Source organism: Balaenoptera ricei, chromosome 8, assembly GCF_028023285.1.
Source record: "Balaenoptera ricei isolate mBalRic1 chromosome 8, mBalRic1.hap2, whole genome shotgun sequence".
NCBI lineage: Eukaryota > Metazoa > Chordata > Mammalia > Artiodactyla > Balaenopteridae > Balaenoptera > Balaenoptera ricei.
The window spans coordinates 67,045,501-67,061,310 of record NC_082646.1 but is presented as its reverse complement, the minus strand read 5'-3'; the positions used below and the strand labels follow the sequence as shown (position 1 = coordinate 67,061,310).

Sequence of the window (15,810 nt, the reverse complement as noted above, 5' to 3'; positions counted from 1 at the left end):
AATCCTAATCAAAAACTCTGTTTCATAAGTAATTACAGTCCACTGAGACTACAGACACAACCATTTCTTTAGTGGGATCTCTTATCCCAGGAAGATTTAGAACAATATACAAAGATAATAAGGCCCATTACAGTGTGCCAGTCAAGCCCACAGTATTAGTATTTTTGTGTCAAGCTTAGGAATAGGTTTTGCAATTACTGGGACAATCTATGTATATTTGGCATAACAGAGCACACGTTAGATGTAAACTCTACTCCAGTAACTGATTTTCAGACTTGTGAATTCTTAAGGTGAAAGACATAAGAAAATTTTACTAATTTTGTAAATAGTATTAGATGGTTTAAGAGAACTTAAGATTGCCCACTTATAATTTAACATTTATTAGAGCTATTTGTGTATTTGGGAAAGTATGCTTGGTTAGACTTTAATGTATTTGTAATTTTGGCAATTTATATTTGACTAGCAATTTATCCACTTAATGTAGATTTTCAAGTGAAATTATTTTTCAGATGCTGAAATTCTTTATCACTGTTCAAGGTGGCAAATGATAGACTGACTTTACGTATAAAAACTACAATATAAAGTTACCTGAACAAGAGCATAGAAGATCTTAAAAATCTGTTTCTGGATGAGGACAGATTGATCAGACTGATCAGAAAGAAGCTGGATAAAACGGTCCTTTAGAACTGGCAGGAAATGTTGCATTGCTGCTACCAATGGACTCCGTTCCTCTGGTTTCTTATACCTTTGGGTAGGAATACAAACTAATTCTGTGAGAATTTATTCACAATTTTATATATATATATAGATAGGTAGGTAGATAAGGATATATATCTATATATATATCTATTATATATATATTTATATCTCATATACATATGAGATATAAATTTAAACTACTTGTCTGTTCATACAAATATAAGCAAATACTTTCTAAGCAATTTTATATTCCTAGAAAGAAGAAAAATCTACTATGGAATCAAACCACAGGCAAAAAGCAACTTGGAAAAAACCTCAAATAATAGTGTCTAAAATTTACTGAGCATTTATTATGAGGTAAATAATCTTCAAGGCCCCATTAGCATTCTCACTTCCATAGTTGAGGAAACTGAGGCACAGAGAAGTTAAGTATCTTTCCCAGTATAGACATCTAGGTATGAACCTCGGCAGATTCAGGATCTGCCCTTTAACCACCTCACTATGCTATCTGTAACTGTGAATACTGATATAACTGAGGACCTACAACGATTTGGCTTTTAAACAGCAGCTGATCAATATAAAATTGATTACATATAACCATCCTTAAGTAATTTACATACAAAGAGCATTAAGGCAGAAGTGGCATCTATAAAGCAGAAAATATTCTATTTCTAAAAGCACTATAAATCAGAAGTTCTTTGGTAACCTTTTGGCAACAAAACCTAACCTCAACAGGCTATTTATGATCTCTATTTACCCCATTTGGAGTGAATATTCACATATTTTATGTCAGATATAATATGTTTGATCCCTGGGTACTGGTACATAGGAGTGTACTATGTGAACCTTGTTACCTTTCTAAAATCTGAAAAATCCTGAATTCTGAATCACATTTTGCTCCAAGGATATGAGTAAAGAATAGCTAATTGAGACATTCCCCCATAGAGATTCCTTAGCATTTTAACACTATTGTTAAAAAGTCTGTTGGCTTTTTTTTTTTTTTTAATTTTTAAATAATTGATTTTCCCTACCAGACTCCAGTTTTATCTACCAGTAGCCTTTCTGAAGGGAGAAAATGTATCTAAGAATTGAATATCTTAGCACAGTTTTAAAAGGTAAACACTCTTGGGGCTTCCCTGGTGGCGCAGTGGTTGGGAGTCTGCCTGCCAGTGCAGGGGACACGGGTTCAAGCCCTGGTCTGGGAGGATCCCACATGCCGCGGAGCGACTGGGCCCGTGAGCCACAGATACTGAGCCTGCGCGTCTGGAGCCTGTGCTCCGCAACGAGAGAGCCCGCGATAGTGAGAGGCCCGTGCACCGCGATGAAGAGTAGCCCCCGCTCGCCGCAGCTGGAGGGGGCCCTCGCACAGAGGCGGGGACCCAACACAGCCAAAAATTAAAAAAAAAAAAAAAAAAAAAAAAAAAAAAAAATATATATATATATATATATATATAAAAAGGTAGACATTCTTAAAAGACTGGATTGTTTTTTCCTACTGGGAGAAATGAGAAGCAAAGTAAATTGCCAAGAATAAAAAACACCAAGAGAAATGTTCACGCTAATAATGACTGAGATTATTAAACAATTAACTGACAGACTTCTAAATATTATTTAATGTGCTGAGAAATTACACTTAGCATACATTTTAAAAGGTTACCTGTACATTTCTTTGAGTCAATAAAATAACAATTTACAAAAGGAAGCCACTTGCACTCTCCAATCTGATTAGACAAACTATATTAATTACTGACAATATTATCTTTTAACAATAAAGGTGAGGACTATATTATATTATGCACCTCTCTCCATTATCCAACCCAGGTGATCACCCACATTAAGAGGGTTTGAATACCCATTCCATGTTAGGTATTCTTCTCTCCTACCTCCTTCTCTACACTGAGTAGTGGACTGGAAGTTGGGTGGTACCATATCCAAACCAATGGGTATGAAAGTAATTTATGCAAGGAAACAAATACTATTCCATACGACCTGAAAGTTCATGAAAGCGTGAAAATGTGACACTAATAAAAGCCTAGGGAGCGATCAAGATGGTGGAGGAGTAGGAGCTCACCTCCTCCCACCAATAAAAGTCTACAACCACAAGGCTACAGTGTGTCAAACTGGTGAACCATACTCACAGGAATCCTCAAATACTAGCCCATCACTGTTCTGTTAAAAAAAAGTCAACGGTTCATCATGTAAAAGACCACATGCAAATTCCCCATCATGGCATTCAAAACCCTCTTTTAACACGGTCCCAATTTACCAATTCAAAATGATCCCCCTCTACCACCAAAAAAAAAAAGAAGACAAAATGATCCCCAATTTCTCAACAGAAGTTATCCATACCATTTAGTGGTCTCCTCACTACCCACTAAAGACAGTGTCACATTTCCACCTCTGTACCTTTCTTTCTTTGCTCATACTATTCCATGTGGTGTGAGATGCATTCCTCTTCAAATGTTCCTTCTATGCTCCTTCACCTGACAAGCATTTCCTGAGGATCTATGCTCCTGAAGGCCATCACAACTTCCAATTTCTCCATGAATTTTCTTAGAACTGCTTCAGTCCACACAGATCCCTCGTGAACACCCTGTGCTCCACAATCGAACACTAGCTGAAAATGAACTGAAATTCCAACACTGTAGCAGCCTATGTCTCCCATTTTAAAAATCCCTGTCATACTCTCTCCTGCTAAGATTAAGGACAGGAGAGACGAACCTCCTCAATGACAATGACAGCTTATTACTGTTATTCTCTCTCAGTTTAGTCACTCACTTACCAGAACTACAACTGGCACTCTGACAGAGGTTGGAGCAACAGCTGGAACATTCCTTAGCAGGAAGATGGGTAGCTGGTGGGAACACAAGAAAACACCAGTACCAATGCTGTAAACGGTTTATTTCTCTCCTGCTCAGAACAAAAGCAGCAGTTCATCAGCTACTTTGAGTTGGGACCCAAAAAGGGTATTGGAGGCTAACTACAAGTCCCAGAATTAGAGCGCTCACAATGGCATCTGTGTAGCTGTTAGGACTGGAAATAAAGCCACCATCATGGTGTGTGTTCCTCCCTCATAATTTGCTAATATCAAAACTTTCAAGTGCCTACCAATTTCATTACTTTCACCACACACTTAAGAGAAAATCTCTGCAACATGTGGCTTACTACTTTTAGTGCTACACCTCAACTTCCAAGGTTAGATTTTTTTCTGATCCTTAAGCCCAGGTATAAAATGATCCCTAAATCTTTCTTACTGATACTAATTACTTACATGAACTATAATTTGCTCAAGTATGCCAACACTGAAGCAGATGACTATGAATCCCTCAAACACAATGATTAAAAATGATCATATGAAATTCCGACATATTCTTCTTAAAGAATTAGAGGTAGGTTCTTGAAACTTCGCAAGAACCCAAATTAAGATAAAAATTCACAGAAAGGCAGAATAAAGAGCTCTAATGATCGATGTACTTTGACCCCCTTCACATCTTAAAAACTTATCTTTAGGCCTTTTATCAGCACAAATTGAGGAGCCTATATTGAGAAGTTAGGGATAACTTGGGTTTTGAACAGGGAAACAGATCATGATTAAGAAAAAAGGGCACAAGGAGTTTCAAAGTTGAATCAACAGAAGAGATTGCAGAATTAAAACAAGAATGCTATTTCAAAAAGAAGACACAATTCAAATCAACATGTAATTCACTAACTTTAGTATGTATACCAAATGAAATTTCAAGATGTTCAAACCAATTAGCTTAAATTTCCCAAGCTTTTTCTACTTCTCAAAACTCTACAGGAATTGAGAGAGATACTTACTCATAATTTTTCACAAGCTGATAGAGGCAAAGAAGAATTCCTAGCCAACATGCACTGTTATCAGACTGAAGGTAAAAGCCAATTTTGTCCACAATGGCAGTCCAACGACTTGGATAATCATGTTTGATGATATGGTGAATGCATGTAGTAAGCTGTACCCTAAAAGTCAAAAATAAACAATAAGAAGGAAGAAATGCTACCTCAAGTTTTGTTAACTCATACAAAGAAAAAGGCTGTTTAGACAAAAATAAATAAGTCACTAAGCAAAAACTGTTACTACTGACTTAAAAGAAACCCAACAAATGTTACAAATGCAAGTGATTTTATTTTTATTTTTCATCCCCATCATCAACTGACAGGTTTCATTTAGAACATCAACTATTCTCATTAAAAATTCTACAAAATCAAGGGTTAGGACAGGAATAAAGACGCAGACGTAGAGAATGGACTTGAGGACACATGGAGAGGGAAGGGTAACCTGGGACAAAGTGAGAGAGTGGCATGGACATATATACACTACCAAATGTAAAATAGATAGCTAGTGGGAAGCAGCCGCATAGCACAGGGAGATCAGCTCGGTGCTTTGTGACCACCTAGAGGGGTGGGATAGGGAGGGTGGGAGGGAGACGCAAGAGGGAGGAGATATGGGGATACATGTATACATATAGCTGACTGACTTTGTCATAAAGTAGAAACTAACACACCACTGTAAAGCAATTATACTCCAATAAAAATGTTAAAAAAAAAATTCTACAAAATCATACACAACGAGCTTTCAAATATCAAAAGACTATACAATATAAAGTATATGACAGTATTCTATAACTTTCTATACCCCCTTTCATCTGATCATAGTATGTTTCACAAGTTTTACATGAAGTTTAAAGTTTTGGTTTTTAATAAATATAAAATTAAACTGTAGTAAGAAAATAAAACAAAAAAGAATTCTCCTGGGCTTCCCTGGTGGCGCAGTGGTTGAGAATCCGCCTGCCAATGCAGGGGACACGAGTTCGAGCCCTGGTCTGGGAAGATCCCACATGCCGCGGAGCAACTGGGCCCGTGAGCCACAACTACTGAGCCTGAGCACCTGGAGCCTCTGCTCCGCAACGAGAGGCCGCGATAGTGACAGGCCCGCGCACCGCGATGAAGAGTGGCCCCCACTTGCCGCAACTGGAGAAAGCCCTCGCACAGAAACGAAGACCCAACACAGCCAAAAATAAAAATAATAAATAAATAATAAATAAAAAATTTTAAAAAAAAAACCAAAAACATAAAATCTGGAAAAAAGTTGAACACCTATATACCCACTGCAGACTTTACAATTAGTATTTAAAAAAAAAAAAAAAGAATTCTCCTGTAACAGCATTTGCTAAGTTTTGTGCCACAAAAAATGACAGATTTTTATGTTCTGAAAAGATCCCCTCTTCTGCACCCCTCCAAAGCCCACAAATTATATACCTGCAACAAAGGTTAAGTTAAAACATATACATACCTGATGAGCTCAGGAGAGTGGATAATGGCTTCTACAATATTTTCTCGAATACAATGTCGATCTTCTTCTGGAATAGTATAAGGGGATATATCCCCTGGTGCCGTTTCCCGATCAGGCCAATACTGTGTTATCATATTTTTCAAATAGATAACACCTAAAATATAGATCAATTTGACAAAAGAATGTGAAAGCACTGTAAATATCCCTGTGTCTACACCTCAATTTATTTCTGTCAGACCAAACATTGCTAGGGAAGCTAACCTTTTAAAATCAAAATACTATACTCCATAATTTTAAAAGTTGATAAAACACAAGTTTAATGCTCAGCTACAGTAATCACCCACAAAGTTATTATTAAACATACAGTCTAACTAAGAGAATTCTGCAAACTACAAACAAAATTGTTTTTACAACACATTTATACACAACACTTTTCACCTGTTTTCTGTAGGAAAGCTGTTTTACCAAATCCGCTTTCTAAATGAAGCCTCTAAAAACAAAACCACATACATATACCAATAGTTTCTATAATTAATAACCCTGTTATACAGACTGAATGTTTGTGGCCCCCAAAATTCATACAGAAACCCTAATCCCCAATGTGATGAGGGGATGAGGGCTTTAGTAGGGTGATCAGCTAATGAGGGCTCTGCCCTCACGAATGGGATTAATGCCCTTATAAGAGACCTTAGAGAGCTTCTTCCTCTTCTACCATGCGAGGGCCTATGAACCAGAAAGTAGGACCTCAGAGACCAAATCTGCAAGTGCCTTAATTCTGGACTTAGCCTACAGAACTGTGATAAATAAATTTGTTGTTTATAAGCCATCCAGTCTATGGTATTCTGTTAGAGCAGCTCAAAGTGACTAACACACACAAAAGTTGTTATTTTTAATCATAGAAAAATTACAGTATATAAAGATTCTCAGTCAATAAATTTAAGTATTTCAATCATACACCACAATCACACCAATTCAAATTCGTGTTATTTTATGGGAGAATTTGCTCTGTTCAAAAATTACAGATTACTACCTTCTGTCAGTTATCATACTGCCACCTTGCACATTGCTAGTTCCTTCTGTCAGTTATCATACTGCTAGCCTGCACATTGCTAGTTAACTCTAACTGAACTAGCTTGGTAATAATGCTTTTTATCCAGACCCCTCCACCCAAATGAGAGAGAAAGAGAATCCTCAAACACAAATGTACAGAATGTATAGGAAAGGGAAATTATTCAAAATTAATTTCTAAATTCTGCAAAACACTGATTCTTCTCTGATTAGTAATTAACACTTACCTGGAGTCTTGTACCTATTCCAACAAGGATAACTGATACAACTATGATTTTTATACTCTACTTTGGTTTATCTTGGAAATTAAAATAATACCCCATCTTACAGCATTTCAAAAAAGATTACAACTACATATTAAAATATCCTTCAACAAAAGCTTTAAGATAAACTACATCTACAGTCAAGAACACTGACTCAGCATGTGGGACTGACATATTTCAGATTAATACTATTTTATTCTTTAGTTCCAAAACAGAACAAAGATAAAAATTAAGACTTGATATAGCCCCTATGTCTTCCAGATATAACCTCTGAGTATTTCTTTCCATCATAATGCACAAAGGAAGTGAATATATATACTTATTTGTACACTTTTGATTCAGTATTTTAAAAAGAGTTTGCTTGAACAAAACACATAAAGAAGTGAGAAATGCACTGAAAGAACCTCATGATTCACAGTCTACTCCATCCAGAATGCTTGAGTTCTACTACAAAGACAGAATGAATGCATCTTTCAAAGTCTAGCAGATGAAACCACCATATACCATGTACTACAAAATATCATTCAATTATTACAAGGATGTAATAAATTTTAAAGTAATTATTATATTTTGAAAATTAGGACCAATTTCATAGTTTGGTTGCTTCTGGTTTTGTACATACTAATAAACAACTTTCTAGTAGAATTTAATTTTGCTAATACACATAATCAAGTTTCTAATGTGTTAAGGTCCCTCCTAAATGCCAAATGCTTTCAACATCTTAGTAAAATTTTGAGATTTAAAGGCAAACATTCTTATCTAAAAAAATAAATGGGAAAATGTTAACTTCATTAGTAAAAAAGAATTGACAGTTAAAATAAACAAAGCGACCTTTTCCTACTTAACTAGAAAATTTTTTTAAAGATTTACTGCTGACCAGGGTCCAGCAAAATTACTGTATTTTATAGGCACAAAAAATGTCCCATTTTTGTGCTACTTATATATCAATTTAAAAAAATCATAAACAACTTACATTCATTCATTCATTTACTGAGTACCTGCAGTGTGTCAGGCAATACCTTAGGCACTGGGAATACAATTGTTAATCAAACAGACCTGAGATTAAATCCCAACAACTGAGAAATGGTTCACTGCATATGGCACATTATTGTAAATTATTTAGCCATTAAAACATAAATTTTAAGATTAACACTATGTAGAGAAAAGGGATGTGCTTACTATACATTAAATAAAGTAAGCAAAAAAAATTTTTTTAACAAAACTGGTGTAGGGAGAAAGAACAGAAAGAAATAACCTCAGAATATAACTGGTTTTTCTAGAATAGTAAGGTTATTGGCACTTTATATTTCCTATAAGAAATACATCTGCAAATAAATTAAACAACAAGCATTTAAGAAGTGAATTCCATTATTTTGCAGACTAACAGATGATATCAGGAGCAGTATGCCACATTTTCATAGACTCTGATGCTGAGGGAATTACTCAATATTTTGTTGAAACTGGAACTAAGAAACAGTACCTTTTAAATGGTTAAAATAAAATAGTAAAAGCAAACAGCTGGAGGTTTGTATCTTAGAATCATCCATCATGGAAGAAAACAGGGAATATGGAGACTCTTTCAATAAATCCCATCAATTTCTCCTTCCAGCTTCTTTTTTTTTTTTTTCCAGCTTCTTTTTTAATTCAGTGAAATATCAGATTCCTTTAAACTCTGCCACCAGATATCAAGGCACTTGTGGCAGTTTATAGTAAACACATCGGAGCAAACCAATTTTCAGTGAAGATCACTGAAGGGCCTTCCCAAGATACTTCTGCTATTCAACTATGAACCTTTGAAATGATATTATTTACATACATCCAAGAAAATAATTCAGGAAACTTGCCTGCCTGTCTCACAGGTAAATCCAGTTGTTCCGACATAGTAATCTGAAGCAGTGTTGAAACAAAATTCAGAGACTTGTGTGCCTACAAATAAAAAAATACATTTTAAATTTCTGCAAATAAATATTCTCAGTACTCTATTTCACTGCTTGGCTGGCACAAAAGGCTCTCCTCCACAAGTTGATTCCAGCCTTATTTCCTATCACTCACGTATAAGGAACTCAAAATATTCAGTAACCTAACTCCTAAAACTTTTGTATGTTTGCATTTGCCTGTGTACCATTGCACTTCTAACCTACACTGGTGGCAGCAGCTCAAAAACAGTGTCTTATGTGATACCTATTTCCTCAATTCAGTAATAATTTCTCCAGAGACATTCTATTAAGTGGCTAAACAAAAATTAAATGAGTAAACATTAATAGCCTGAGGGGCGGTTTCCAAGGTGCTAATAACATTTCTTTTTTAAAAAAATTTATTTATTTCTTTATTTTATTTATTATTATTATTTTTTGGCTGCGTTGGGTCTTTGTTGCTCCACACGGGCTTTCTCTAGTTGTGGCAAGCGGGGGCTACTCTGCGTTGCGGTGCGTGGGCTTCTCATTGCGGTGGCTTCTCTTGTTGCGGAGCACGGGCTCTAGAGCACAGGCTCAGTAGTTGTGGCGCACAGGCTTAGTTGCTCCGAGGCATGTGGGATCTTCCCGGACCAGGGCTCGAACTCATCACGTCCCCTGTGTTGGCAGGTGGATTCTTAACCACTGCGCCGCCAGGGAAGCCCAACGTTTTATTTCTTAATACGGCTGTTTTATAAAAGTGTATCCAGTTTGTGAAAATTAATCAACTGTATCCTCACGATCACTCTTCTGTATGCACATTTCAATAGGAAATTTAAATGAAGAGCTTTGAACATACAATAAAAGTAGGATACAAACTATATGATAATTTCGCAAATATATTTACATGAATATACAATGCAACATATACAGAAAACAAGGAAACACACCAAAAATGCTAATAAGTTGTATCTGGGATGGTAAGATTATAGAGGAACTATTCTATACGTTATTTTCTATTATCCAAATTTAATGCTATGATCCTGGGTTACTTTCATTAACAGTACAAAAGTTACTTAATAATTCCTAAATTTGTCATATCTGCTTTTGATTTATTAATAAAAAACTGAAATCTCTTCTTGTATGTGTTCTCATTCCCTCTCTCCCAATATAACCACTTCCTATAATGTTATCTCCTCCTTCCAGCCCCAGTTTTAGTATTTTTCTGCACATGTTCACATGGACACTAGTGATTTTTATTTTAGTTTCTTCCTTACAGATTTTTTTTTCATATCTTTATTGGAGTATAAATGCTTTACAATGTTGTATTAGTTTCTGTTGTCCAACAAAGTGAATCAGCTATATGTATACATATATCTCCATATCCCCTCCTCCCTCTTAAGCCTGCCTCCCACCCTCCCTATCCCATCCCTCTAGGTCATCACAAAGCATCGAGTTGATCTCCCTGTGCTACTCAGCAGCTTCCCACTAGCCATCCATTTTACATTTGGTAGTGTATATATGTCAATGCTACTCTCTCATGCATTCTACAAACACATTCTTAGAAACAGAAAAATTTCCCTTTGGATATAAAAAAATGTCTTTCACATTAGACCCAGAGTGATACTTTGCTCATTCAGTCACTCCAAAAATTATTTACTTAGGTGTTCTTGGTGCAAAACACTATGCTAGGAGCTGAAAATACAAGGTTGAACAAGACAATGAGTCTCCATGACCTCATGGAAACTTAACAGTGAAGGAAAACAAGACAATCAAACAGGTAACTGCCATAAAGTATAATGGAAGAAACAGAAAACACTATGGAAGAATCAAAAGTAGAACCTCCTAACCCAGAAGTAATGCTTAAATTTAAGACCTGGACAGGAGCAGTTAGATGAAGGGGAGGAATTTACCCTTTCCAGTACTCCAAATAAATCTGAACACAGTTAACCATTATCACTTTCTTGAAACACCCTTCCACCTACATAGTTCATACACCACTCTTTCTGGTACCTTCTCAGGCTCCTTTGCTTGTTTCTCATTCTATGTACAAATGCTAGAACGTGGTGCAAGAACTCAGTCACAGGCCATCTTTTCTGCTCCCTAGCTGATTTCATCCAACTCCTGTCTTTAAATACTATCTATAAATCAAATATGTCATTTCCAGTCCAGGACACTCTAACAGACCTATTTAACATCCCTACCTTCACTGTCTCACAGGATTCTCAGACTTAGTATGTTCAAATCATTTTTCTCCCTAAAAGCTGTGACTCTACTTCCTTGTACCACCTCTCCCAACCCTTGTCATCCCAATCCTCACAGTTATTCATGTCTGAAAACTGAATGTCATCTTTAATACTTGCCTCTTTTTTACCCCAATACAATATATCAGGCCCTATCAATTCTATATACAAAATGCTTGTATAATTATTATATCCACTTTCTCCATTCCCATTAACACCAACATAGTCCAAGTGACTATCATCTCTCTTAATGTAACCATCTGCCCTCCCAACCATTCTCTATTTAGCAGCCAATAATCTTTAAAATTGTAAACTAATCCCCTTTAACCAAACCTTTTAACAATTTTCTACTCTGTCTCCTAAAGCCTAAAAGGCCCTGTGTTATCTTGCTCCTGCCTATATCTTCAGCCTCATTTAAAGAAACCTTCTCGGGGCTTCCCTGGTGGCGCAGTGGTTAAGAATCCGCCTGCCAATGCAGGGGACACGGGTTCGAGCCCTGGTCTGGGAAGATCCCACATGCCGCAGAGCAACTGGGCCCGTGAGCCACAACTACTGAGCCTGCGCTCTACAGCCCGCAAGACACAACTACTGAAGCCCGCACGCCTAGAGCCTGTGCTCCACAACAAGAGAAGCCACCACAATGAGAAGCCCTTGCACAGCAACGAAGACCCAATGCAGCCATAAATAAATAAATAATAAAGAAACCTTTTCACTCCCCACTGCCCCACCTTAGCAGCCTTCTTTAGGTCCTTTCAACAATACACATTACCCCATTGCAGAGTCTTTGTATATGCTGTGACTTTCTACCTACAACACTTCTCTCCAGTGCGCCACCAGAGTTAAATGGTCCACAGCTTCACATTCTTTGGGTCTCAGTTTAAACATTTCCTTAGAAAAGCATTTCCTCACTGATCACACTAGGGCTAAGCAGGGCTCCCTATTACTCTCATAAGCTCCAAGGTTTTTTTACTTCATAATACTTATTACATATTTGTAATTATTATATTTGTAGCTGGTTTTATGTCTGCCTCTCCTATTAAACTTTAAGCTCCACTGAGAGTAAGGACTTTACTGTATACCCTGTTCCTCATATGTTTGACATTCAAAATACTCAACAAATTTATTGAAAGAATAACAATGAATCAACAAAAAGACGCTTTGGAAGCAGTTCTGATCACCTAGGGGCTGTGCAGAGTGAAAAAACGTATTTATATTTTTAGACCGATGAGCCCACAAAGACCACTACTATGGCACTTTTTAGGCCATTAATATTACAGTAGATATCTTGTCTCCTGCATCAAATTGTGAACTCCTGGAATGAACTGCTAGAATCAGACAGTTACAAACATAAGTGATGTCACTTCCTACATTTTTAATTCTTGAGCAAGTTTGATTCAGCAAATCTAACTCTTAATTACCAAGTTAGTATAACAAAATCTACTTCACAGGATAACTCTAAGGAATAAACATGGAAAGTATTTTGGCAAATATCAAGACATAACAAATGGGGAGTTCCCTGGTGGCCTAGTGGTTAGGATTCTGGGCTTTGACTACCATGGCCCAAGTTCAATCCCTGGTCGGGGAACTGAGATCCCACAAGCCGCGCAGTGTGGAAACACACACACACACACACACACACACAAAGAATTAGTACAAGTGGACAAAACAATCCTACCACAAAACAATATATGCAATACACCAAAGCACTGGTCAAGATGGGAAAAAAAATGGAACACAGTGCTGGTAGACGTATAAAACGGTACAACCATTTTGGAAAACTGGCAGTATCTGACATGCACCTATCTTACAACCTAGCAATTTCCCCCTTATATATCCAAGAGAAATAAGTGCTTATGTTCACAATAATACCTGTCCATTAACAAGTGAATGTATAAACAAACTGTGGTACAATTCATACAATGAAATACTATACAATAAATTTAAAAAATAAAACCAACCTACGGAATCAAGCAATAATACAGATCTCAAAAATATGTTGAGAAAGAAGCCAGACTATATCACATACTCTGTGATTCTATTAATGTGAAGTTTAACGACAGGCAAATCCAAGCTATAGTTAATAGAAGTCAGAATAATGGTAACCTGAAGACAAGTCTTAAGAGAAAATTCTAGGCCAATGGAAATGTTTTATCTATCTATCTTATCTACCTACCTACCTACCTATCTGTCTATCTTAATCTAGATGGTGGTACCTAGGTAAAAGCTGACTGAGCTATACATATTTTTGAGTTTTGTGGTATATGTAAATTATCCCTCAATTAAAAGAAAAAGCCAACAATACTACTTTTACTTGAACATTCACAGCATTATTCATAAAAAAGTGGAAACAACCCAGATGCCCATCAACTGATGAATGGATAAGCAAAATGTGGCATATCCATACATTCATGTAACGTTATTCAGTAATAAAAAGAATGAAGTACTGACACACGGTACAACATGTATCAACCTTAAAAACATTATGCTGTGTGAAAGAAGCCAGTCACAAAAGACTACAGATGGTATGATTTCATATATATCAAATGTCCAGAATAGGCAAATCTATGAGCAAAAAGTAGCCTAGGACTGGAGGTGTAGGGTGGAATTAGGAGTAACCGCTTAATGGTATGGGGTTTCTTTTAGGGGTGATAAAAATGCCCTAAAGTTTGTGGTGATGGATGCATAACTGTGAATACACTAAAAATCACTGAACTGGATACTAAAGTGGCTAAAATCAATAAATTTATTTTAAAAAACCAACAAAACTAAACATTGAAAACAAGCACTTAGTTTATTACCCTATTATTTTAGGTCACTTTGAATGCCTTCAAAAACAAACCAGCATAAATCCAAAAAGTACAACTGACCAAAAAAAAAAAAAAAAAAAAAAAGTTACTTTCAGACAACAGAGCTAGACTAAGGGTAAGAAAGAAAGGATATTTCTGTCAGCAGGAACAGCACAAGCAATCTCAACCTGGGACATCTATCTACTGGCTCCATCCAGCTGAAATCCCTAATGCAGGAAGCCTTGTATTCTCCCAAAGAAGGTAACAAATGGACTTAAGTTAGTACTAAATATTAAAAATCAGGTTCTCAAGAAAATTGAGACAAAGTAGGTTCGTAATCACTTAAGACTGGGATGGGGATTAACTACAAACTGGAAAAAGGCATCTTACTGGAATAATGGAAATGTTCCAGAACTGGATTGTGGTAATAGTATTATCTACCAAAAATCACTGATTTCACTTAAAACAGGTAAAGTTTACGATATGTAAATTATACCCCAATAAAGTTTAAAAATGGGGGAAAAAACCCACGGATCTGTACAATTATAAAACACAGGACAAATAAAGATATACATTAACTATACAAGTTAGGAAAAAACTCTTTCAAGCATTGGGTAATCTCTAACAACTTTCCGGCATTCTTGGATATAGCAAACTATCACATATTTACAAGAATTCCTATCACATGTTAACTATTACTATATTTATTAACTATCATAAATTTTAAAGGTCTTCATGTTTTACACTATAAAAAATAAATTTAAGTAAAAATATCACTAGCATCAATTTTTATCACAAAGTTTGGCAAACACTGATTAGGCTTGAGAAAATGCTACAATAAATCTTTTATGAGTCAAAGTATAAATGTAACTTATGGATGCTGACACTAATTATAGGCCCCTCCTCAAGCTCCTGGCTTCTAGCAGTCAGAGAACCAGGAGAAATGAAGCAACAAATGGGTCATTATATATCATTAAGTAGAGCTAAAACTGCTAATACTCAGGTTTAAAAGCTGCTCACCATAACACAAAACTACCTTTCTAGACAACTTCTTACCTTCTCATGATCTGTCATCATGCCAAATAATTCAACGTTCATCCTTAACCCACCTCATCAAAATTCCTCAAGAGCCCCAACTCCATCTCCATCTCCTTTAACTCCACTCCACTTACTAGTACTTACAACGTGCCAGATACTGCAGAGATAAAAGATCACCACTATAAAGTAGGTTGGGAGATTAATTCTAATTAGACTGACAGGTAAGTTTTTTAGTTAGACCCTAAAGGATTTAAACCCCCAGAGATAGAGAAAAAGGATTTTTAAAAGGAAAAGAAGTATGGGTTATGTTAAAGAGATTACCAGAAGAATGAAAGAGAACAGTGAAATACAAAAATGAATGGGTAGGGACTTCCCTGGTGGCGCAGTGCTTAAGAATCCACTTGCCAATGCAGGGGACATGGGTTCTAGCCCTGGTCTGGGAAGATCCACATGTCACGGAGCAACTAAGCCCGTGCACCACAACTACTGAGTCTGTGCTCTAGAGCTCAC

General features: G+C 36.4%; 1 protein-coding gene across 1 annotated transcript in view; it reads right to left on the bottom strand.

The window, feature by feature from the left end:
- IPO7 (importin 7) overlaps positions 1–15,810 on the bottom strand; it is a 47,307-nt gene that overhangs the window by 23,595 nt on the left and 7,902 nt on the right. The window contains exons 2-5 of the mRNA XM_059931095.1: positions 9,186–9,267; positions 6,011–6,164; positions 4,519–4,677; positions 589–745 (exon numbers count right to left, since the gene is read on the bottom strand). Coding sequence (XP_059787078.1) covers positions 589–745; positions 4,519–4,677; positions 6,011–6,164; positions 9,186–9,267 — 552 coding nt within the window. The remainder of the gene's footprint in view (positions 1–588; positions 746–4,518; positions 4,678–6,010; positions 6,165–9,185; positions 9,268–15,810) is intronic.